The sequence below is a fragment of the Aphelocoma coerulescens genome, chromosome 1A, assembly GCF_041296385.1.
Source record: "Aphelocoma coerulescens isolate FSJ_1873_10779 chromosome 1A, UR_Acoe_1.0, whole genome shotgun sequence".
NCBI classification, from domain to species: domain Eukaryota; kingdom Metazoa; phylum Chordata; class Aves; order Passeriformes; family Corvidae; genus Aphelocoma; species Aphelocoma coerulescens.
Genome location: NC_091014.1, coordinates 10,203,922 through 10,230,087, shown reverse-complemented (window position 1 = coordinate 10,230,087; position 26,166 = coordinate 10,203,922). Strand labels below are relative to the sequence as shown.

Here is a 26,166-nt window from a genome sequence, read left to right as displayed (position 1 = left end):
CTACTTCTTTAACGTTTATTTGCAGAGTTTGGGTGGGGGTTTTTTCAGCATTAACATTGACTGTTTGAATCTTTTAAGTTCCCATAGATGTCTTTTTCAAATCAAATGACAGATAAACAATCTTATTCTTCAGATGCTAGCACAATAATTTCAGAAAAGAATACCTTGAATTTACAGGAATTTGAGAAAAAGTCTTGTTGCTGATGAATGTAAATTTTCTGAACACAGAAGTATTCACTGTGCACTGCAATAGAAACTGCTTATGCACAGCTCACTTCCACAGTTTTACCAGTCAGAAAAAAAGACTCCTAAGCTGTGCTCATCCTAATGGCCAAATTTAGTCATAATTCCTACTCTTCAACCAAGATTTCAAAATCTGGTATTTGAAAATTACTTAAAGATGGAAAATACTGACACCTCATTTAGTCTATCACAAAATAAAGATTTTAATCCAGGTAGTCCATTCTTGTTTCTTATTATACCTCTCGTATCTCTTTAGATCACAGAAATTTAACTTTCAGAGATGCCATGGGAAGAAATTAGGAGAGGCTGTTAACAGCAGTGCTTGAAGAATTTTTCTGGTGAGATAAACCAGATGATAGTAGCAGGAACTCAGTCTGCCAACTGGAATGAAGAGAAAACCTAGGATATTTGTTTGAGGGGAATTCTTTGTCTGCAAGCACTGCAGTGTGATTGTCCCAGAAGGCATGAACAACACTTTCAATGAGACATACGAGATGAGATTTTCTCTTTTATCTTTTAGCAGGGGTAAAGACTTCTTTAAGTCTTGGAAAATCACAGGAGGGAAAAGAAGCATCTGATATCTAGCCAACTAAACATCAAAGGACATTTTTTCCCAGTCTCTGCAGATAACTAGCTCAGCCCTGAAATCTGATATTTTATGTACCATGACTTGGTGAAGACTGGTCAGTGTTATAAGGATATGGAGACACAGGTAGCAAGGAGGTCTCCACAGGCTCAGTAACTCCAAGTTCAAAAGAGATCAGTGTAGATGCTTGAGGTACATAATTTTTTTTTCTCACATACTCAACTAAGTTGATTTTAAAGACAAAACTACTTGGTGCCAACTCTGTCCTTAACACTTATTCCAACATTTAATTGTCCTCAGTATCAAAAAACTGTATCCTAATTCAAGAATAAATTTATCTGCATTCAACCAGCTGGTCTTGGCTATTTAATCTGATACTGCTTTGCCACTGATGTTTAAGAATCCTCATACATGCCATTTACTTCACACAGTAAAATATGTGTATATGACTCTCCTGTTCTCTTTCTGTCTTCTCTTTGATATTTTGAAAAATATTAAGCTACTTCTACTTCTCACAAGAAGTTTTGCTCTTCAACCACTGGATTGCTTTGGTGTCTTTGTTACAGTTCTCCCCAGATTTTCCAGATATACCTTGAATTAGTAGAGTTAGCAGCCCTCTTGGGAGCTGAATATAATGGAGGAATGCTACTTCAAATTTTATGATACGTCCTTTTTACTCTTCCAACACAACCCTTTAACCATGGCAATTCATTGAAAGTTAAAGGTAAGGTAAACATCTGAAATGACAGAGAGCCTTTCTCCAACTAATCTCTTAGGTGCAGTGTTAGACAATCTAGTCTCCAGAGCTGCTTTCACAGCCCATGAGGAAAGACTGATGTAGGAAACAATTCAAAATATTTAGACCCAAATCCTCCTCTGAATTAGCATCACAGAACTCTGACTTTCTGCATTACCTATGGGAAGAATGCAAGTTGATTAGACACCAAGACTAAAATAACCTTTTGAGGCAGTCTCACACCTCCTAAAACTGCAGTTTTCATTCTTTGTTATGTGTGTTTCACTGTGTTCATGTGCACCTACATTGCCCTGGATGTCTAAAATCACTGTTGGACATGTTTAACATTAAGACATAACTGTCCTTGGATGTTTATAATGGCTCCATGCTGAGACAATGCGATGATATGATAAGGATGAGAATCTAACCACAGGAGTAATAAATTGGCTGTTGATATCAGAAGATACTTGCAGAAACTCAAAAAGGACTCAGATCCAAACAGCCTTATAGGGCAACTGAATATGTGGGAGAGCCAGCAAGGCTCTTTTTGCACTGATATCCCCATGGGGCTGAAGTCTGCCTGCATTTATCTAAAAAGAACTTTTCTGTGAGTTGCTATATCCATCCACCAAGCTAATCCCTAGTATGAAACAGATTGGTTTTTACTTCTGTTGATATGCATGATATTGTGAACTAAGAATATTTAACATTAGAACTGAAAAACATAAATGCATTATAAAGAGACAGAGCATATAACCAAGAGTCTGTTACCAAAGTATTACATGTATCCAACCAGATCTCATTACAGATGATGTACATCTGCCTATGTATCTATGCATCTACCTCTGTGAAGTTTACAGCTTTATTACATTTGAGTCACAATCATCACATTTCAAACTTGTAAAATACTTACCCTTTTTGAAGAGATTTCCATAGAAATAATAGGAACTGGCATCTAAAAAAACAGGAAATACTTGCTTGGTTAAAAAAAAGAATATCTTTTTGCTATGGAAATAAATCAGGTAAAATAGGATTGATATTTACTTATTGCATTCAGCTTTGCTAAATACTTTGACTTTAAGAAAGATATGAGGAAATTGCGACTTTCAGAAGTATTGTTTTAAAACAGTTTATTTAGAAATAACCAGTCAACACTTAATCCAGGATTATCAGAGCTACAGGAACACTACAATTTCCCTGTCAAACATGACATTAGCTCTTGCCACCACTGAATCTCTTTTGTCCTGCTTGAGAGTGATAAGTGGAGTGTTTTTTATAACAAAACATTCATTGAAGATAAGATAAAAATAGCAGGAATTCCTTCTTTTACCATTGTCCTCACTACCCTCTGCTCAGAGCAATCCACAGCCCCTCATAGTTCAATTGAAAAGTAGCTTAATCAAGAAGGGCAAATTCTGTGATTTCCCCCCCAGGCAACAAGTCAATAGTTACACTGCCTAAATTCAGGTACCAGATATAAATGTCTAACTTTAGACATTAGATTTTCCCATTGGTTTGAAGCAGGTTAGCGTCCTGCTTGATGTGGCATGATAAGAATGCTCACTAAGAGAATTTTATTTTATTAGCTTTGTCACGGGCCAAGCACTGAGCTTTAGGCATTGGTTATTTTTAGCAGAATGGAGTTCTGCCTCACTAGGGCCCAGGTTTGCCCACTGCAGAGACAGATTAACTGATTCACTCTTTCTGAGGATTGGGCTTTTTATATCTGGACCTCATTTAATTTTCCAAGATTGTATTAGGCACATTTTTATGTGTGCAGTTATACTCTTTTAATTACTTAATTGGATATGAGGGAGAATTAAACAAAATTCAGTAAGTTTCTAATTAAAAGTTGCACTACAATGTCCAAGTACATAAATAGAAAGGCAGTAGTTGTGATTTGCTTCAACATGCTTTGGTACTTAGGCATTAGAAAAACTTCATTTGAAAATGAAGGTTTCTGTCATAAAATTGCTAGATATTTAGACAATTTCTTGCACACAGGTATTACATATTTCACTATCCTCAGACTTTTTTTAGATATTTTAATTCTGCAGAAAAATCAAGACTTGTCTATATACTTTGTAGACAGCACAGTTCACCTTGAATACTTGCAGCTCTTCAAGAATCACTTCTTCCATTGATTCTGTCTCTTGATTGTAAATTGTTATGACTTTCAGCACAATACCATTATCTGAATATAAATTTAAAACAAAACATAAGGTTATGATTGGTTGAAACATTTATATGACCTTCAAATACCTGAAATGACTACTTCAAATTGATAAGGGATTGAAATTTATAAATATGAATCTCTAAGAGGATTCTTACTCTTAGAAAATGAAATATTTGACAATTTGTCCCCCACAAATGAGTCAACTTAGACATTTGTAAGAGACATAATTAATTGTATTTTTCAAACACTGGGTCATAACCTCTTGTGAATAGCAAAAGGATCACAGAGGGTGACCATACTTCAGAAAAAGAAATGGGAGTAGGTGGAAGCCTAGTGCATTGAAGGAAGCAAGTGTAAAGTAGCTTCAATTATAGGACCTAAGTGTTTACACTAGATAGGAAACTATTAATATCCTTAATTGCTGACAGCAGCTCCATTCACCCAGGCAAAAGTACAAAAACCTTCAGAGGTTCATTGTGCACAATTCTCACCCTCCTCTAAGGAAACACTGAGCTGCTGTTGAGCTGAAGGTGTTAGTCAAAGGGAGATGAACCAAAATATAAGATACACATTCAAAAAGACCAAGGCACATTGGATTTAGATTTATCAACCTCTCTGTCACTGCAACTCTTGCAGGAAATTAAAACACACAAATAACATCTGGTCTTCCACCACTTTGGTTTTTCCTTGCTGGCTATCAATAGGAAAGCCTTGCTGTCCTTAATCTGAAAATCTGTCATCAACAATGGCAAATATCACTTCCTTTCTTCTGTAACTTTCAGTCATCTTTGATTTACAGGGGAAATATTAAGCAGGGAAGCACTGGGGAAAATGTTCAGCAAAAGATCAAAAGGCTGAAACAAAAAGAGGAACCATTAAACTGGGGTCATACACCATTTTTCAAAGAGAATATGTAATCAAAGGCAACCATTTAGTAGTAGAAAAAATTTGTATTCCAAGGTCTGATTTTTATAAGTAAGTCCCTCTTCAAATCCTGCTGACAGACATGTAAAAGCTCTGATGTTCAGGCTTTGCCTTTGATGAACCTTTCTAACCTACACTGCTACCCTAAGGAAACTTTCTCAACTTTAAGATGCTGCTTACTTATGTTACACAACAGGTGTTGGACTGGGATTAAAAAAGACATATCAACCCTTTCTTAGCATTATATTGTCCAAAGAAGCCATGAGTTTTCTGATGAGAGCTTTGCCAGAGTAGTGATTGCAGGTTTCATTTCAGAGTTTCTAAAACCCAAATTCTTTTGCTGGAATTTCATATCACCTGAGATTAGACAGCTTGAGAACACTTGGCAGCTGTTGGGGGCCAATCTTGCACAGCTCTAAAGCACACACTTAAGCCCCTTTGGATTCAACTCTGATGAACAGAAGACTTGTGTACAAGAATATCTGATGCAGTCTCAATCAGAAATTCAAGGAGAAAATATAAAGAATGTAGGAGCCACTGTACAATCTGCTGTACAGAAATAAGTGACACATGGTACAGGGTTTTACAGACCACAGTAAGTCCATTACCAAGACCATACTGAGGCCATTCAAAACCTTAGAAAACAAAGCTAATATAAATAAGACTTTGCTATTCTATGAACATGCTTTTTTTTGAATGTTCTCAACACTGAAATGTACTTATCAGAGGAATTTCATTAGTAAAAATAATTCACTGGAACTTCTTTCCTTGACAAAATGGTCAAAATCATTTGTGATACCACTCCTGTTGTTACACTGATTAAATGTGAATGTAAGAATCCTTGGTTTTGTGTTTTGTTTTTTTTTTCCAGACAGGTTAGATGTGACTTAAGTCTTGTCTAGGTCCAGCATTTCCTCTTGTTTTATTTTTTTTTTTTTTTAAATTTTTCAAGTACCACTAGGGTATATTTATTTTTTCTCTGCTTTCTTAGATTTAGTGCAGCTGTATGTTATATTTTGCCTCAACTGTGTTTGTTAGGAAGATGTTTAAAAATTCTTGTTAAACAACCTCTTTATATTTTAATAAAATGGCACAGAAGAAAGACAAGAAAACTTGGCAGGAAATTCTAACAGTTTTGGGTATTTTAAAATTGGGCATTTCCTCCTTCCTTGCTTGAGCTGTGTTTTAACCCAAATCTGGAAGCTGGCATGTTTTTTTTAATGGTATCAGCTAGACTTGTTATCTCCAGAACTGGGGAAAATAAACTGTGGAGTAAAGCCAATAACTAGAACTCATATTTTTAGAAGTCATATCACCTTTGTTTCTCTCAGGTCTCCAAGTCTCAGCCCAGCTACATGACTGTGTTCTGAAGTTTAAAAAATAAGGCCGGTTGTCCTGCAATTTTTTTTAATGTTCTTTTTTGAAAAGAAAAGAAATTAAAATGGAATCCTATAGTTGTTTCTCTTGCTAGTCTTTAAAGGTTTCCATGCAATTACTTTCCTATATAATGTTAGCATCCCAGTGAAGCACATGTCTAGAATGACTAACATCCTCTGTAAGGTGAAGACTGGCACAGGCATGAAAAGAAAAATTGTTAAAAAGGAATGTTGTATTGATTTTCTTCATCCTGGAGAAAAAAAACCCAACAAAACAACTTACTAAATTGTAAATGTAAAAATTCTTTCTTGTTTTCTGTATTTACCTGTGCCAATGAACAAAACATCATATTGCCCATCTTCAGCTTCCACTCTGTCCACTGCTATTTGTTTAAGATTGTACTTTCCATCTGTTTTAACTAGTATTGGTTTCTTATGAACAGGCCTGATGGGCTGATACATCAGTGGATGACTCCTGGCAAAATGGACAGCTTCATCAGGATAGTCTTTAGTGGTAGTGTACAGCCCACCGTTCACCTTGCTGGCACACTGCAAAAACATAGAACACAGATTATCCTGAAGGTTTGCCCAAGAAATTGTCAGAAAAGGGTCTTGTTTTTAGGTATAGAGACAAGTCTACAGAAAACCAAGCACAGAAGACCCCAGTGGGAATTGGGACAGTGAACTCTGTACTTTATGCATGTGTGGATTATTAATCATGAGAAGAAAGGAAATGCTGAACAGTGCCTTGACACTGTCATGTTCAGAAAGAAGTTCCTCCCTTTTGGCATACTAAGAGCAGAATAAAGAGTAACACTTCCAGATTTTGACAAAAGCCATAGTGCTTATGTCTTCCCCAAATTCATACTGAAGGTGTAATCAAAATGACCATTGACATAGTGAAAAGAAAAGGGTTTTCTATCCCAGTAGAGAAACAGCCATGCAAAATCAGCAGAACACTAATGCTTGAAATCAATCTCTAGTCTTATTATTTTTTGATTGCAAAATGTATTGCCATAAGAAACTAAGCACACTTAAAAATTATGCCATCAGCAACAGTAATTCTTGATTTTAGGCATTCTAACAGTATTATGTTTGATTCTAATTCCTGACTCTTGATAACACTATTATATATCACAGTTTAGCTTCAAATACCAATGTTTGCATTGATCAATCTAGCAGTTTGCAAAGCAAATAAACTTTATGTCAATGACTGATTAAAAGAGGCTTACTCCTTCAGTCAAATATGCAATTAGAGATAATTTAATGCGTTAAAGAGAGAAGTTAATTTTAGGATGCTTTGTGAACGAGATAGTGTTTCCCAACTGAACATAGATCCTACATTTCCAATTTGCTTCATGATGTCTAATTGAAACCAGTTATGATCAAGCTGGAAATATCTCAGTAACCATTTACTTTCTCCAAATATTCATAAGACAGTGTGGTTTTAAGAAGCATTTCAAGCAAAGCCACAGTAGCAGCCTTTCTCTATTTAAATTGGATTTTTCGATCAATAAAACGAAATAAAATACTCCTTATGTTTACTGAAAACAGTAATTTTAAACTTGTGGTCAGCTGTAATCGACAATAACAAACTCCTGCACTTGTCAACTGGGGCAATGTTTGTTTCCACTTTTTGGGCTTAGCTACAGGAAAGTATTTGTTCAGTGTTGACTTGAAAGTAATTGTCTAATCAACCTAGTGATGGAATTTCACCAGCTGTTTGCAATAAAGAGACAGAGCTGGAGCATGAAGACAGGCTAAGCCTGTGCTTCCCATGCACTGCACTGCATATCAAGTGTATAGGCATTGCCAGGTTCCCTTTGCAAAGTTCTAGTCCTGGAGAAATTTAATAAAAATAATCATTCACAGGCTTTTCATTTTAATTAAATAAAATCAAGTAGTCTAGAAAGGAAACAGTAGAGGCAGCTGTCTCTGAAGACTATCAACACCACTTTTGATGTAGCTGATGTCATTTCCAGAAGCAAAACAGCCTAAATGAACTAAAAGAACCAGCAGAGATTATGGCAGAGGATTGTGGAGTCTGTCAGAACCTGTGTGACTCTTAACAGTGGCTTTCTGTTTATTTAGCTTTAAGCTCTACTCTCGTTCCTTGTAGTCTTATTCTTTACTCATTCAATACCTAAGATCAATGAGTGCTGATTCTCAGAGATGCCCATTATGTTATTTTTGGCCTCTTTATAGTGTCACTCCTGTAATGGGAAAGGTAGTGGGATTTAGTTTACCAACATAATGCACATTCTTTGGAGTGTGAAACCTAACACTTGGCTGCAGCCCGCTACACAATTTTTCTTCATGCTACTGAATAAACATTGAAAAGACCTCTAAACTCTGCCCTAAATGAGTAGCTAAAAATGAATCAGTTAAGGCTCTGTTAGCTGGCATAGCCTTTTACTTCAGCCTCTGATGAGCTCTGCAACATATAAAGAAAACCACGATTAAATCTATTAGCACCCAGGAGAGAACTGCTTCCTCAGCTAATTTTCCCCTGATATTGGGAAATTACTTGTGCTCTTCTGCTCCTTTTTCAGTTCCTATGCCTTGCTTTTTTGGGGAGGTGACACTCTATTCTGACCCAAACATGGTCAAGGAAGAGAAGCATTGAAAGCAAGTGGAACTTAGGGCAGCCTCTCTAAAAATCATTGCCAACCTTGCCTAAGTGCTGGTGCTGTGCTCTCTCCTTCGTGCCGAAAAGACACCATTTAATCTTCAGTGCTAGGAGATATCAATGTAATAACTGCAGTCATTAATAGTGAATTCATGCCTGTGTTTAATGCTAGTCCAAATAACATATGTGAGGTGTTCTACTGCCCAGAAAAAAATGAATACCACTTAAAGAACTTGGATTGTACCACCTTTGCAAAATATAAAGCCATTCTGCAATCCATGCATAGTACTGTCTCATTATTTGGTAAAAGTGTAAAACCCATACATTTGATATACAAAATATCAAATATGAAACTAACAATTCCTTTGAATTCAACCATTTTCCCCAAAATGCTATAATTTATTTACCTGTCTTTCTATCCTGACTCAATACTAATGACTTCAATTGGTGTCAAACAAACAAAAAAGTATTTGGTATTGATGTCAGTAGTGCTACAGGGGTAGCTCATTGGCCAAGATGTTCAAATCATATCCATAATGTTTAAATCCTAGATAATCTCTTTTTTTGAACAATTCCTTCTACATTTTGACTTACGTCTGTAACCCCAAGAGAAGTAGAGAAAAATATTACTCTTAAATGATTAATTTAAAATGAGAAAGGACATTCATTTGAAATCATACTACAAGGAGAAAAACTTCACTGGAATGGAATAGATAAGCTAACATGCCTCTCATTCCTGAGATCTGGTGATAAATGAATTGTATGCAATGCTTATTTCTGGAAATGATTGTTTTTAGTACAAAAGGGAATACTGATTCAATTATCAAAGGGAAAACAGCACTGAAAGGAACATCCAGCAACTGTTTATTCCACCTTCAATATCAAGAGAGTGAGCCCCTAGCCTGAGAGGAGATTAAGAGGTGAAGTGTGAAAACTTTGGGGGTGGGGGGTGTGGATTTAGACAAACAGCTGTTAGAAATGTCTTTGCTCAGAGTTAGAAATCTGCCCAATGACAAGGGATAGACCTTCATGAGTGTAAACAAAAGCAGCTTTGCAGCACATGACAACTGCCATGAGTGGGTAGGTAGTTGTAATCCCAACAAATACGGGGCAAAAAAGAATTCCTGGATCTTTTACTTCCCTGAGTGAGCCTGGCATTGCCTGCCTCCTTCTGGAAGCCCTGGCTGTGCCTGTTCTGTGAGATGGTGACAGGCCCTGCAATGCAAAGAGTACCTTCAACCTGCACCAGCAGGTGCTCTCCTCACCCCTTGAGTGGGGATGTGAGAGCCCTGGCACAGAAACTGCAGAAACACCTAAAAAGACACTAAAATGGGAAAACGGCTTGAGGTGAAGATTACTTGTGATGTCCTTGAGAAAACAACATAAGAATTAGGAATCCCTTGTGGAAGTTAATTACTTGTCTCTTAAGTCATGAGTTTGTGATTTCCTCCAGAAATCTAAGTACCAGACAGGAACAACTCTCTACATGACAGCACCTCGATAGTTGCTGAATGCTCCCTACACTAATTCCCATTTAAGTGCATTTCCAAAATATTTCTTGTTTGTTTCCTTCCATTAATCATCATTGAAAAATAATTATTTTTAAAAAGAAACTTGTGTGAAAATTAACAAAAAGTGTGAGTGATTTTTCTAAGTTTGTTTTTTTTACAGTGTTGTTTTAATATTTTTATATTCTTTGTAAAGGGTACAGAACAAGAATGTTGATAAGCTCAGGAACCTGACTGAAGGGTAGTAAAATCTTACTCTGTGATGTCTGAAGGGAAATCAGTGAATTGTGAGGGTACCAGACCATTGCTTCCAGAAAGAACCAATCTTGAGCAAAGTGCTTTGAATGATGGAGAATTCGCTCCTTGTCTACAAATGCATTTATTCTGATTAGTTACATTTATTAAAATATGTCTCATTTCTAACCTGTGCATTGATCTAAATTACAGAAGTATTTAAATTTGATCCTTTTGGAAAATGAGGTGGAAAAAAGGAATGAGAATCACCTGACATTAAAATAGTGGATTCTCTTTTGTTTTGTTTTGCTTTTTTCTCTTCTTCCTTTTACACTTGTTAAATGTCCCAGTTTCACCACACAAAAGAAAGAAAGTGAGGCTCCTTCACAGGTAATGCACTTACTGTTTCTGAATACAGAGTCTGACCCACCTTCTCGAGCTGCCTCTTTCTATCCCTTTTGCCTGGGGTCCTAATTTTGGGACCTTAGAACCCTTACACAAAGTTGATAAAATCATGTCCCAACAGGATTTTGAAAAATTGTATATAGTTGATCCCACTATTTTCCTCTGGGAAATGTATGGTTCTAGTACTTGATTAAACCTATTGCTGAGCCACTCCACACTTCTCCAGGAGTACCTGGAGTAAGTAGATATTCAAAGGACTATATCCTGGTCTGTGAAGTCGGGAAGATTTTTACATTAGCAGCAGTCTGCTTTTTCTTTCCAAAATCTTTTACATAGCAAAGCAGTGGAAAATAGATTGTACTTACTGAACCAGGTCTAGGATAAGGTACTTTTCTTTCATAAAGAGCCCAGTGGTATTCAGGTCCTTCTTTATGAGCATATGGTCCATTGAAAGCTGCTCGGACACTTGCCATGTGGTAAACACATATAGCATATCCTCTAAATATATTGCTATGAAGTAAAATTTAAAGACATTATTAAAGCAGCATGTCACATTCTGTCCATATAATACTGGAATTATAATGTAATTAAAACCAAGTCACATTTCAAGAGTATTCAGGGAGAAAACACTGCTTATTCTTTCCTATATGCTTTTCTTCTAAATACTGCATCCAATGTTCTTTAAAAGTCTTTAATGTGTTTATATTCATAACATTTCTCCAAGGAAGCTCTGTGTTGCTATGCCAAAATCTGATGATGGTGTACACAAACTCTAAATTACTTGTTTAGAAACACAGAGGAAGCACAACAGTCTGAACTCAGATCCTGTATGTCTTTGATTAGTGACTTAAACAGTTAATCATTTTTCTCCTCCAAAATTTTTCCTACTGTTTTTGCTTGGAAAGATGGAAACCAACCAATGCTGACTAAAGTGAACAGTCCTAAATTGAGTCCTTTTTGTATTGAGTGGGAACGTTAGTTGGTATTATTAGTTAGAACGGATCATTTTATGTAGAAAAATCCAGATAAAAGTTTCTATTTTATTTTTAAATTTTATTCTAATATTTTTTTTATTTTGTTCCATAAAAACAATTGGATTTTTAAATTTTTTTTTTAAGAGGCATCAATGTTCTCTACAAAGAAATTATTTCTGAAGACTGCAGAAGTTGATCCAGATAATTTTAATTAGGTGCCCACCTTTCTCTGCTGGCATAGAGAGCCAGTAGGAAATGTCAGGTGTCTGCAACCCTAGAGGAGCAGATCTGCCTTCTGTTACTAATAAAAATAATAAATCAGGAGAAAATGGCAAAAGCACTACCAGTTACATCCTAAATTAAGCTGAGAGTACTGTGTGCTTGCACTCAAACTAGGCTGAGGTGGAAAAGGAGGCCACCAGCAACAACACATCTGGTACTTTAGGCTTCACTAAGAAGTCAGTAGGAATTTAAGCTGCTATCTACTTAACCTTGAATTACAGTGGAGCTCTTGAAGGAAGACAGGTGGCTCTGAGATGCTGTTCTTATAAGTATGCAGGAGTGCATATACTTTGACACAGGAAATTGTCAAGCTGAGAAACATTTAATTAATTTGTGATCCAGATATGCTGAATCACAGAATGACACTTCAGGCCCCTGAGTGTTATGGAGAAGTTTTTACATTAGCAAGGAAGCCCACTGTGAATAGAATTGAGATTAAACTGTTTACTATATATTTGCTAAGGGATAGGTATCATCCAGCTTCTATCTCTTTAATAGACTGTTCAAACATTTCTCTATGGCTGCTATTATTTCTTCTAGTTGTTTACCTTGTAGTGTTGAAGAGGCCAAATATCACTGGATTTTTGTTATCACGAGTTTGCAGCAAAAACACATCCTCTGTAAAATTTAAATGCAATGTTATTGTTAAAAACCTACTTTTCCCAGCCCCCCAAAAGAAAATTCATTGGTTGTTAAAAACATAATCCTATTTTACTCATTTACTCTATTTTATTTTATGCAGATTTTAAATGAATAACAATGCAATACATAAAGGAGTAATTGGTGATAGTGAACTCCATATGTATTCCAACTTCATATACATTGGAAACAACGCTAACCACCATTCCCTGATAATGAATACAAGTGCAATATTTGGCTGTAAATGTGTTATCATGAAGTTATATGTTTTTTCCATGGTTTCAAGTTTGTTACCATCTAGGATATTTACCTAATTCATCAAAATGTGTATCAATTCCGTTTCTCCCAGGCACAGAACAAACTAGCCTGGTTTTGAGGAAAGTGGTCCATTTATTGACGAGCATTCGCTGGCCTCCCATGTCATTCTGTTTAGAGAGAAACAAATGCCCATGGTAATTTGAATGAGTAAGTCTGGAAGCACAAACTTCTCTGATGAATTAGCTGCTCATTGTATCCTCTAATGTCAAAAGCATCCATTTTCAAACCATATGTCTATTACTAGTATTATTTCTCTGGAGTCAGTTTTCAAGTAGGATTGCACTGATCAAGTCCAGGTCTCATTAAGATCTGTGGTTTCATAAGAATTTTTTAATTCTGTACCATATCCCTGGATAGTTTTAGCTATACAGCTGTTGTAAAGCTTTTTTTTATTGGTCATTTTTGCAAACTAGATATACTGAGTACATTGCTGAACTTTAGCTTTGCTTTAAGAGCTCAGCACAGGTTTAATTCAATGCATTTGGAAACTGAAGCCCTGAATCTGTCTATAGAGCTGGTGCAGATGGGGCAAGTCTGAGGCAATTATTTACATGGTTTTCTAACAAATTCTCAACAACTTTAGACAACACCTGCCTCACTATGGCTGTCTCACCTTTTTCTTGCTCTTGCAACAGTTGTGACTTTCAAGAAAAGGGAACATTTAGTACTACTTAGCAATCAGGTTTTGTAACCTTTAGGTAACATCCTTAATCTGTGGCCTAACATTCAAGACCCGTGTAACTGGCTGTTGAAGGCTCTGCGATAGGCTTGCAAAACTTGTCTCACAAACAGACCTGTTTTCCTCAGAAAAGTAGAAATATGGGGAGTAGATGCCTCTGTGTTGCAAAACCTGTTACAGCTCAGATGAAAATGTAAAAGCTGGGGAAAAAAAGCCAGTCCTTGAATCAACAGCTAGATATTTTTTGTAGTCACTAAATCAAATCTGAATTCTGACATACAGCTGTGAAGTTAATGGCCAGATACATTTTGGAGAAGTGGAAGAGAAAGGTCAGTGGGATTTTGTTTTAACCCATGGCTAGAGATAAGACTTCCAGGTGGATAAATTGCAGAGTAGAGGGAACTATTAAAATAATCTATTCAGGCATATATTCAGAACATAAGCCAAAGAATTTCAGTTTGGATCTTGATGCAGGCTGGAATCCAGAAAGCCAAGTGACTTTGTGAACATTAATGTCTGAGGCTGCATACTGGGAGTTTGCATACATCAGATGTTTTTAAGTTAATCATGAATACCCAAGAAAGTTTAAGGAGCAGTATGCTGGTGAGCATATGTGATGAATACCACACATCCAGGTGACAGAAAATAATTAACTTGTATCTTGCTCTTTGCCAATAGTTTTAGGAAGGCATCCCCTACAGTTAGGAGGGGGGAATACAAACTCTTTTTTTAAACAAAATCAGATCTTGAGAAAGAACTTTCTCTTTCCTTCCTTTAATCAAGCAGATGAAGTCCCAGTGGGAATGGGAGAGTTCCTCTCGTCAGCCTTACAGTAGTTGGTTACTAGAAAAGGAATGCACCCAAAATTCATCAGTGTTTAGAGAGCACCAATATGGGCAGCTGGGAGATCATATGTTAACAGTGCTCCTTGCCAGCAACTGCCTGAGATCTCATTCCTCTGTGTGGGGCCAGGGAGCCAAAAAGAGATGAGATCAACACACCAGGAGGATGGCCTGAGTGGGAAATGGATAATTGAACAGAGCAGTAGAGGGAAGCAAAGCCTTTCCTCATGATTTTTCTGGTCCTTCCCGTAAAACTTCAGTCTGTCTGTGAAAATAATTTGCTGGACAATTTATCATTTGTTCTAGTTTCTTATCTGCACAATCAGAGAAAGGATCTTACCGCACATACACGTCCCACTCTGGTGTATATGGCGTGAGTGCTTGTCTCAGCTTCTAAAGCTTTTTCAGTAAAGAAGAAATATACTTTGTTATCATCGTGGTCTTCATTGTCAGGAATCATGTATGAGCCAACGAATTTTGGTTCTTTAAAAAAAACCAAAAATTAATTGAGTCCAGTTATTAAAATACTGTCTTATTTTTTCAAGCCTTAAAATCAGCTGATAGAAACCAAAAAATAAAACAAGAGGTAAGGGTTCTGTGAGTCAGAGAGCTACCAAAGCACAACTGAGTGACAGAAATAGTAAAAAACGTTTTTTTTTATTTGGTGGGTATCTATATAAGATGTAGAATACACTAATGTTGAAGTATTTTTATACCTCCAATTGACAAATTAATATTCCTTTGTATTTTTGCAAAAGATCGTTTTCCAGTCCCATTCGCTGTGTTTTCTATACTTTAATTTGAGTTAGGCTAAAACTCAACACTGATATTTGCATAGCAATCTCCAATCCCATGCAAACCAGAAATTGTCCAGTCATCTGAAACACCTCTGGTTTTAGCTCCTTGTCCTTCTGGTACCTTTCAGCAGGCGCTCATTGTCAGGCTCAGTGCGAAGATGGGCCATGCGGTTCACGGAGCGAAACAGAGCAGCATCTCTGCCCCAGTAGTCGCTGTAGAGACCAGTAAAAAGTTCACCACCTGCAGACCAGACATTAAAAGAAAAACAAAATGAAACAACTTGGTAATACTCTACATATTAATTTCATTGCACGTGATAGGAACCACGTTATAAATATGTGTCCTTAGTATTTGCTCAAAGGGAGAAGGTGAGTCAGTAGTTTAATACAGTCTGAAGTGCACTTGGATGTCGTTCACACCAGCAGTCCAGAATTTGCAGCTGGAGCAGCGTGAGGACAAGAATTTTAAATTTCATGCATAGTGGTCTCATTTTCAAAACTGTCTCGACAAGATAGATTCACACACAGAACATGAAAGTGTTACATTAACATCTATCCACATCTGCCACATTACATCTGACACATTGGGCACCTCAGTTCAAAGATCTCTCTGTGGTCCAGTTAGTGCCTGGCTCTGGGGACAATGAGATGGGACCCAAATCTTCACCAGTGCTAAGACCCTGACCAGCGATTGGCTGCTGAGCAGTTCCAGATGTGCCCTGGTTTTGCTAGTGAGAAGCACCAAATTTCCTGGTTCTAGAACTGGAAGGGACATGGTGGGTGTATGAGGAGCTAGATATAACAGGAGCAAGAAAATCATATGAAAATGCAGCAACAGTTTTCAGACAGCACAGTGCTAAGGATAAGAATGCTGTTAGCTGCACCGATCTACTGATTTGGGCTACACTATGTGGTTACAGCTCAAGGCTAAACCATAACTGAATCCACAGACTGGAACTCAAACACAGGAGCCTTTCCTGAGCATAATTATGAAATTTAGCTTTGTGGAAAACATGGCTGAAAAGAGAGTCATACTGAAAGCACTGGAGGGCTGGATGCAGTTATCTCCCCAGCTGGAGAGACAAGATGCAGTACCTGCTACCTTAGAAATTATTCCTTTAAACAAGCACAAGTTTTATTAGGCTGAGTGGGTTTTCCAGTCAGCCTACTGGAATTGTTTCACTTCACCTGAAATAACTACAGTTTGGGAATAAATTTCTGTCTGAGGGGATTCCATGTTCAGTGGACAGAAAAAAAGGAACTATTTTTCTCTGGTCCATCAATAACTTGTTTTCATAGCATTGAAATATTTACCAGCATAGGGACAGAACCTGAGATTTCATCCATCCTCCACAACTGGTGATGAATATTTCTTGAAAAATTTATGAAAACATAAACTGGGTCTCATTTTCAAAGGATTTAGATGGTATTCATAAATTAAACAAGCATCAGAAAATTTAGAAATAATACATTGATTAACAGACACTGTTGAAAAGTCAGTATGTATATTTGTACAATTTAATATGTTCAAAAATCCAGCCTATCTCTGACCCATCTAAAATTGTGATATTGGATATATTTTACCTTGGTAAAATTCCATCAATAATTCTACCTTTCCGTTTTGTATGGACACTATTCCCTTAACTGATCAAGTATTAACAATAATTTATTTCATATCATTGTGGCCTTAGGCCCAATTTGAGACGCAGGCAGCTATTGTCACTAGGTGGCATCCTTATGCTAGAAAATAGCACAGAAGGAATTAAACTGCACAAGGAGAGGGAGATAAATTATTTCCAGTTAAAGGCTAATCTGAGTGGAGGCTGCAGTGACACATCTTCCTGCTGCTTAATCAAAATAAACATGACTGATACATCCAAATAACGTTTGCTGGCATTCAAAAAAGATTATAGCAGAAAGCAAGAATTTTGTTTGTAGGTGTCCCTCAAAGTGTGAATTTTGTTTCTTTTAAGAGAGACATATGAATTGAATGGTGGCATAATTATGAATGACTATTCTGAAAAGTTAATAGTTTGGCAGCTGGGACTGGTTCAGACACCTCAGCTGAGCTGGAGCCGAGCATAGTTTTGCCTTAGGCTTCATCATATACAGAAGGGATATTGCCCTGGAAATACCTGGTTGTGATTTAGAGTAAAATATTGGCAAGTGAAGTAAAAATTAAATTTAAATTACAGCATCTGTAGAAGTTAAGGTTGCCCAAAACTAATAGAGAACTTTATTTTTTAAGCAGCACAGAGCAGCTTAAACTGTAGAATTTGCCAGCATCTTTACAATGTTCCAAACAATCTTCACAACCCTAATTAATGAGTTACGTTAGTCATATATCCCCCTTTGGGAATTCTGTTGGAAAAATACATCAGATTGGCTGGTATTCTTTTTAGTTTTGGTGATGTGTCATGCAAAATGGGATATTTTATCTTTTCAACACTATAATGAATCTTGGAAAATGCATCAGTGCAGGGTAAATGATTCGTCACATATTGCCAATGATCAGGACTGACATCTGTAAGTCCAGATGTTCAGAAGTTTGGATATGGAGTCTATTCCTTCTGTTTGACATAGGTATAAAATGTTGGTTTAAATAACTAACCTGCTGGTATGGAATTCTACCATATACTGAAGAAGTTATCACTAATTGTACCTCTGAGATCCTGAGGGGAGAAAATGGAAGTTCCAGCCCTGGATGGATATTGTTCCATGCAAAATATTTTACAGATACATAAATTAAATCTGATTTTTACCCTGAACCATGAGTAAACTAAATATAAGTATCCTGTGTGAACAGACAGGTCACTTCACCTAAGAACAGCAAAGGGACAGTACTAACAAGTGTGACTGTCAAATATCTCAGCACGAAAACATTCAACATGATTCTGATATACTTTGCACTTGTGACTCTAAGAGGATCTTCTCTTGTCCTTTTCAATAGTCTTCTGTTTAAATGCAAGTTACAAATTTTGAACACTACTAGGTTTTTACAGGTGCTGACCAATTCCAGATTCAGAGATAGCCTAAGGTTGAGGCTTGAAGAATTCTGGAAATATTTGTACTTTTTTTCCTCCCTTGAAAAGCTACTATCACATATCGATTCGCTCCTGTCTTGGCTGCAGGGTTTTATACTGCTGCACATCACACTGATTAACCTCTACCTTCCAGTGAAAATCAGCTGAGTAACTACAGAGACCTTCACTGCTCCTCCCCTCTTCCAGTCTAACCTCAGCTTCACATTAAATTGCTAAAATTTAAGTTTGGTTAATCAGGTTAACAGCCTGGTTAATCATGTTCTAAAAAGAATAAAATGTTTCTTCTTTCCTTATTTAAGCAAACAAAAAACTCCCATGGACCTCAAAGACCAGTTTTAGCTCAAGTGATGCACACATACTTTTAGCTAGCATTCTTTTCAAGCAAACAAATACATCAAAATTCAACTGTGACCATTTAAAAATTCCTTTACTTTTGCCCTTTATTCAAAGCCAAATATTCACAAATTAAAATACAAACTTTTTCTTCTAAACCCTTCAAAATTCCTAGGTGACAACTCCAAAGAAAAAGAGATTGAAGCATTTATATTAAATTACTCATACAAAAGATTTCTATAAATAGGCTGCTACCACCTTAAAGGCGGCATGTTTTGTGTACCTGCTTCAAATTGGAAGGTAATTCAAACACAAGCTATTATTCATCAGTAGTCTTTTCTTTGTGTAAAATGGAAAATTTATGTTATGAATAAAGGATTAGAACATAATGAGTAGAACATAAGCTGCACCTTTCATGCATTTCTTTGACTGTCAGTCAGTTATTACTCACATGACAACTAAAATCAGAAGACTAATTCACATTTTAGCAAATGATACTTTTGGCAGTATGAAAACAGCAAATTAAAAAAGTGCCAAATCTATTGTTGTCCTGGGTTGAGGTGTATTCTATTACCATCCTCATGAGCTGTTGAAATCAGGTGGGGCAGTGTTTCCTTGCCTCCTCCCCCCAGACTATCTTTCTGTTAATGGCCCATCATTGTCCTGCTGCATGACTCAGAGATAACTCCCTCCGGACTATCCTCTGTTAACGAGCCTAATCAACACCTGGCCTCATGACTCATTACCTCATTGTGAGATGCTCCACCCAGAGGGAGGAACCAAGCATCCCATCATGGATATAACTGGGACTCTGAGCATCAAAGGGACGGGCTCAACTGGATTTCCAGAGGACAGGAGCTACACAGCCACCGCTGGACTTTCTGAGGAAGAGCAGACCCCTTCTACTACAGGATCACCACTTCAGAGGATTGCAGCCACCATTCCACCAGACTGCTACCACTACCCTGCCTAATAGGGATTCAGGTTGTATCTTGGCTCTGTCAGTGTTTTCTTTTACTTTCTTTTCCTTTTCTTTAATTTCCATTAAATTGTTATTCTGACTTGGTGCCTCTCACTGGTTTATTTTCAAACTAGTACATAATTTGGCGCCCAACGTGGGGCCTGCTCTGAGAGAAAGTCAGAATTACAATTTTGTATTCACCATGGTGCTCAGCTTGTCTGCATGGGTACTGTATCTTGCTCTCTATATCTTTCCTCACATGGGGAACTACCTGCCTGTAGTATTACTCCTGTTAAAACCAGGGAATGGTATGAGAATTGCTTTAATGGTTTATTATGTCTATAGCATAATAACCTGCGAGGCGATGAATGCCATTCGGAAAATATACTCCATTTTGTTTGGCTGTCCTAGTCTGGGCTCCTATTTCTGGGATCTCCTCAACAATCGCACCCAGCCCCTGGTGGGAGGAGTAGAGAGTGGTTTCTTCCAGCCTTTCAGGCCAGGCACAGCAGTTTTTGAAAATATTGAACTCCCTCTGGATGTCAAAGATAGCATAAACTTGCTGTCAGTTCTGCTTTGTCTTCTCTGTACAGCCTGCACCATGTACACCATGCTCAGAATCAGAGCTATGGCACAGCATCCTCAGGATGAGGGAGGGAAGAAGAGCAGAGCAACAAACACCATGTCTGCACAGACTGTCGCAGAGAAGAAAGAAACCAAATGCAAAACAACAGCGTCCATGTCTACGCAGACTGACACAAAGGAAAAAGGAACCAAACGCAAAGCAACAGTGTCCATCTCTACGCAGACTGACACAGAGGAGAAAGGAACCAAATGCAAAACGACAGCATCCATGTCTACGCAGACTGACACAGAGGAGAAAGAAGCCAGACGCAAGACAACAGCGCCCATGTCTACGCAGACTGACACAGAGGAGAAAGGAACCAAAAGCACTGTCAGCATCCCCACGCAAACCATCACTGAACCAGAGCAGCCTAAACCGATTGCAGTTGCCCCCGTGCAGAAGAAGAAATCAAAAAGCAAGTCAGTCCGCATAGTGACTGACGAGGATGCAGCAGGACCTTCGCACCCAGCAGAAGAGGCGGAGCCGGAGATCATCACTCGGTCACTATCCCTGGGTGAGCTGCGTGACCTGCGGAGGGAATTCACCCGCCAGACGAATGAGTCCATCCTGACCTGGCTGCTCCGCATCTGGGACGCTGCAGCCAATGACACTATTCTAGACGGAAGTGAGGCCAGGCAACTGGGATCTCTGTCCCGGGATGTGGTCATTGACCAGGGGATCGGGAGAACCCAAGAAACCCTCAGCCTCTGGCGGCGACTGCTTACAAGTGTCAGGGACAGGTACCTTTGTAAAGAAGACCTCCAGGTACACCAAGGAAAATGGAGCACAATGGAACAAGGTATCCGGTGCCTGAGGGAATTGGCTGTGCTGGAGATCATTTTCTCAGAAGATGAGAGATTTCCCAAGAGCCCAGATGGTGTCCAGTGCACATCACAGATGTGGTTGAGGTTCGCACGCCTTGGACCAGAGATATACTCCCGTTACCTGGCAACGCTGCAATGGAGGGAAGGCGAGGACAGGGTGGGCGTCTTGGTGAACAAGCTGAGGATTTACGAGGACACTGTCACAGCCCCATTTCGCACGCATGTCTCATCCGTGGAAACAAGTCTTTTGGCTGAGCAAGTCCGGAGCTTGGTTGAAGAAGGCCATCAGAAATTGAAAAAGGAGCTTAAGGAAGAGATTTATCACATCTCGCCAGAACCAACAAGAGTCTCTGCCATTAGGAGCCGGCGCCCCCCAACCAGGGAGAGAGGATACACGCCACGAGGTAATCTCTGGTTTTTCCTTCAGGAACATGGAGAAGACATGAGTAAGTGGCATGGAAAACCCACCTCCTCCTTAGCAGCCAGGGTACGTGAACTAAAAAGAGGGACAACTACCACAAGAAGCGCATCTAGAGTCAACATTGCTCCGGTCTCTCGCACACAGAACTCCAGACGGTACCAGAATGACAGTATGACTGATCCTCTTGAAGGGACCTCAGGAACATACTCACCGGAAGGGAGCAACATGCACCAGAACCAGGAATAGAGGGGCCCTGCCTCTAGCCAGGTAGAGGAAAGGGATAATCGGGTCTTTTGGACTGTGTGGGTCCGATGGCCTGGCACAGATGACCCACAAAAATACACGGCTTTGGTTGACACAGGCGCTCAATGTACTCTGATGCCATCAAGGTATGTGGGAGCAGAACCCATTTCTATTTGTGGGGTGACAGGAGGATCCCAGCAGCTGACTGTACTGGAAGCTGAAGTGAGTTTAACTGGGAACAAGTGGCAGAAACACCCCATCGTGACTGGCCCGGAGGCCCTGTGCATTCTCGGCATAGACTATCTCAGAAATGGATATTTCAAGGACCCAAAAGGACATCGTTGGGCTTTTGGGATAGCTGCTGTGGAGACAGAAGATATCAGACAACTGAGTACATTGCCTGGCCTCTCAGATGACCCGTCTGCCGTGGGACTGCTAAGAGTTGAAGAACAACAGGTACCAATCGCCACAGCAACAGTACACCGTCGGCAATACCGCACCGACAGAGACTCTGTGGTTCCCGTCCATGAGATGATTCGTAAACTGGAGAGCCAAGGGGTGGTCAGCAAGGCCCATTCACCTTTCAACAGCCCTATATGGCCAGTGCGTAAGTCCAACGGGGAATGGAGACTGACAGTGGATTACCGTGGCCTGAATGAAGTCACACCACCATTGAGCGCTGCTGTGCCGGACATGTTGGAACTTCAGTACGAGCTGGAGTCCAAAGCAGCGAAGTGGTACTCCACTATTGACATTGCCAACGCCTTCTTCTCCATTCCTTTGGCAGCAGAATGCAGGCCCCAGTTTGCTTTCACTTGGAGGGGTGTGCAATACACCTGGAACCGACTGCCCCAGGGGTGGAAGCACAGTCCCACCATTTGCCATGGACTGATCCAAACTGCACTGGAAAAGGGTGAGGCCCCAGAACATCTGCAATACATCGACGACATCATCGTGTGGGGAAACACAGCAAAGGAAGTATTTGAGAAAGGAGAGAAAATCATCCAGATTCTCCTGGAAGCTGGCTTTGCCATCAAAAGGAGCAAAGTCAAGGGACCTGCCCAAGAGATCCAGTTCCTGGGAGTAAAGTGGCAAGATGGACGACGTCAGATTCCCACCGAGGTCGTCAACAAGATCACTGCGATGTCTCCACCGACCAGTAAGAAGGAAACACAAGCTTTCCTAGGCGCCATAGGTTTTTGGAGAATGCACATTCCTGAGTACAGCCAGATTGTGAGCCCTCTCTACCTGGTTACCCGCAAGAAGAACGATTTCCACTGGGGCCCTGAACAGCAGCAAGCCTTCGCCCAGATCAAACAGGAAATCGCTCATGCGGTAGCCCTTGGCCCAGTCAGGACAGGACCAGAGGTGAAGAATGTGCTCTACTCTGCAGCCGGGAGCCATGGTCTGTCCTGGAGCCTCTGGCAGAAGGTGCCTGGTGAGACTCGTGGCCGACCACTGGGATTCTGGAGCCGAAGCTACAGAGGATCTGAAGCTAACTACACTCCCACAGAGAAGGAAATCTTGGCCGCCTATGAAGGAGTCCAAGCTGCCTCAGAGGTAATCGGCACAGAGGCACAACTCCTCCTGGCACCCCGACTACCAGTGCTGGGGTGGATGTTCAAGGGAAAGGTTCCTGCCATGCATCACGCCACCGACACCACATGGAGCAAATGGATTGCTCTCATCACACAGCGTGCCCGTATTGGAAACCCGAATCGCCCTGGGATTCTGGAAATTATAACAAACTGGCCTGAAGGTGAGACTTTTGGATTATCTTCTGAAGAAGAGGAAGAGCAAGTGACTCGTGCTGAGGAAGCCCCACCATATAATGAGCTACCGGAGACTGAAAGACGTTATGCCCTCTTCACTGATGGTTCCTGCCGAATTGTAGGCACTAACAGGAAGTGGAAAGCTGCAGTATGGAGCCCCACACGGCAAGTTGCACAAGCTACCGAGGGACAAGGTGGATCGAGTCAGGTTGCAGAGCTTAAAGCCGTCCAGCTGGCTTTGGATATTGCTGAACGAGAGAAGTGGCCGAGGCTTTATCTCTACACCGACTCGTGGATGGTAGCTAACGCTCTGTGGGGATGGCTGGTTCGCTGGAGAAAAGCCAACTGGCAGCGCAGAGGGAAACCCATCTGGGCCGCTGAGATTTGGCAGGACATCGCCGCCCGAGTAGAGAAGCTGACCGTGAAGGTTCGACACGTGGATGCGCACGTACCCAAGAGTCGGGCTAATGAAGAACATCGCAACAACGAGCAGGTGGACCGAGCTGCCAAGGTGAAAGTATCACAGGTGGATCTGGACTGGCAGCACAAGGGAGAATTATTCCTAGCTCGTTGGGCCCATGATGCCTCTGGTCATCAGGGGAGAGATGCAACATACCAATGGGCCCGTGACCGAGGGGTGGACCTTACCATGGACAGCATCTCACAGGTCATCCACAGTTGTGAGACCTGTGCTGCAATCAAACAGGCCAAGCGGGTGAAGCCTCTGTGGTACGGTGGACGATGGTCAAAGTACAGGTATGGGGAAGCCTGGCAAGTTGATTACATCACCCTTCCCCAAACTCGCCAAGGCAAGCGCTACGTGTTGACCATGGTTGAAGCAACCACTGGATGGCTGGAGACCTACCCTGTGCCTCATGCTACAGCCCGGAACACCATCTTGGGCCTGGAAAAGCAAGTCCTGTGGAGACATGGCACCCCGGACAGGATCGAGTCAGACAACGGGACTCATTTTAAGAACAGCCTCATCAACACCTGGGCCAGAGAACACGGTATCGAATGGATATATCACATTCCTTATCATGCACCAGCTGCCGGAAAAGTTGAACGCTGCAATGGACTACTTAAAACCACCCTAAAGGCACTTGGTGGGGGAACCTTCAAAAATTGGGAAGCGAACTTAGCGAAGGCTACCTGGATGGTCAATACCCGAGGGTCCATCAATCGAGCTGGTCCTGCCGAGTCTGAACCCTTGCACACAGTGGATGGAGATAGAGTCCCTGTGGTACACCTGAGAGGTATTTTAGGAAAGACTGTTTGGATTAATCCCACCTCAGGCAAAGGCAAACCCATCCGTGGGATTGTCTTTGCTCAAGGACCTGGTTGCACTTGGTGGGTAATGCAAAAAGATGGGGAAACCCGTTGTGTACCACAGGGAGACCTAATCTTAGGTGAGAACGGTGTGTAGGGTTTCATTGTATATATATATATATATATATATATATATATATATATATATATATATATGTGTGTTTAGAGTTTAAGAAGGTATTGATTTGGGATGATGTAGATGGTAATAGAATAAGGGGTGGATAATGTCCTGGGTTGAGGTGTATTCTATTACCATCCTCATGAGCTGTTGAAATCAGGTGGGGCAGTGTTTCCTTGCCTCCTCCCCCCAGACTATCTTTCTGTTAATGGCCCATCATTGTCCTGCTGCATGACTCAGAGATAACTCCCTCCGGACTATCCTCTGTTAACGAGCCTAATCAACACCTGGCCTCATGACTCATTACCTCATTGTGAGATGCTCCACCCAGAGGGAGGAACCAAGCATCCCATCATGGATATAACTGGGACTCTGAGCATCAAAGGGACGGGCTCAACTGGATTTCCAGAGGACAGGAGCTACACAGCCACCGCTGGACTTTCTGAGGAAGAGCAGACCCCTTCTACTACAGGATCACCACTTCAGAGGATTGCAGCCACCATTCCACCAGACTGCTACCACTACCCTGCCTAATAGGGATTCAGGTTGTATCTTGGCTCTGTCAGTGTTTTCTTTTACTTTCTTTTCCTTTTCTTTAATTTCCATTAAATTGTTATTCTGACTTGGTGCCTCTCACTGGTTTATTTTCAAACTAGTACAATTGTTTAACTGGTAAACTAATACCTCCGTATATTTGTATTTTCTGTCTGTCACTCAAGAATTTTGTCCTTTGTTTTGAGAGAAAATGTATTTTTGTCTAGAGTAAAAGAAAATACACAAATACCTAACTTTTAAAACTCTAAAAGCAGAAAATATTTTTTGAATGGATTCCCTGGATGAATTCCCTATTCAGATGTAGTTTTGGTTTTTCACCACTTCTGTTATATTGCAGGTAAGAATATATGGACATAAACTAATTTCTCATCTTTCAAGAGCTAGTGTGGTCTAAGTTAATCAGTGTGCAAAATCTGGTATCAAAAATAGTTTTGGCTATTGAAAGCAGATGGAGGAGTTCATTAGGAATAAAAGTCCAAAAGTTTTATATACCATTGAGCTCAACATAAACATTTTATTCAGCCTGTCTTCCATCCAACTTCCATTCTGTTTCCTGATGCTGGCAGTAAATTAATTGATTGTTCATATATTGA

At 39.9% G+C, this 26,166-nt stretch overlaps 1 protein-coding gene across 1 annotated transcript in view; it reads right to left on the bottom strand.

Moving 5' to 3' along the window:
- Positions 1 to 26,166, bottom strand: part of SEMA3E (semaphorin 3E) — a 139,420-nt gene that overhangs the window by 13,243 nt on the left and 100,011 nt on the right. The window contains exons 6-13 of the mRNA XM_069035453.1: positions 15,470 to 15,589; positions 14,892 to 15,034; positions 13,023 to 13,137; positions 12,622 to 12,691; positions 11,183 to 11,327; positions 6,368 to 6,590; positions 3,668 to 3,759; positions 2,479 to 2,520 (exon numbers count right to left, since the gene is read on the bottom strand). Of these exons, the coding sequence (XP_068891554.1) occupies positions 2,479 to 2,520; positions 3,668 to 3,759; positions 6,368 to 6,590; positions 11,183 to 11,327; positions 12,622 to 12,691; positions 13,023 to 13,137; positions 14,892 to 15,034; positions 15,470 to 15,589 (950 nt within the window). The remainder of the gene's footprint in view (positions 1 to 2,478; positions 2,521 to 3,667; positions 3,760 to 6,367; positions 6,591 to 11,182; positions 11,328 to 12,621; positions 12,692 to 13,022; positions 13,138 to 14,891; positions 15,035 to 15,469; positions 15,590 to 26,166) is intronic.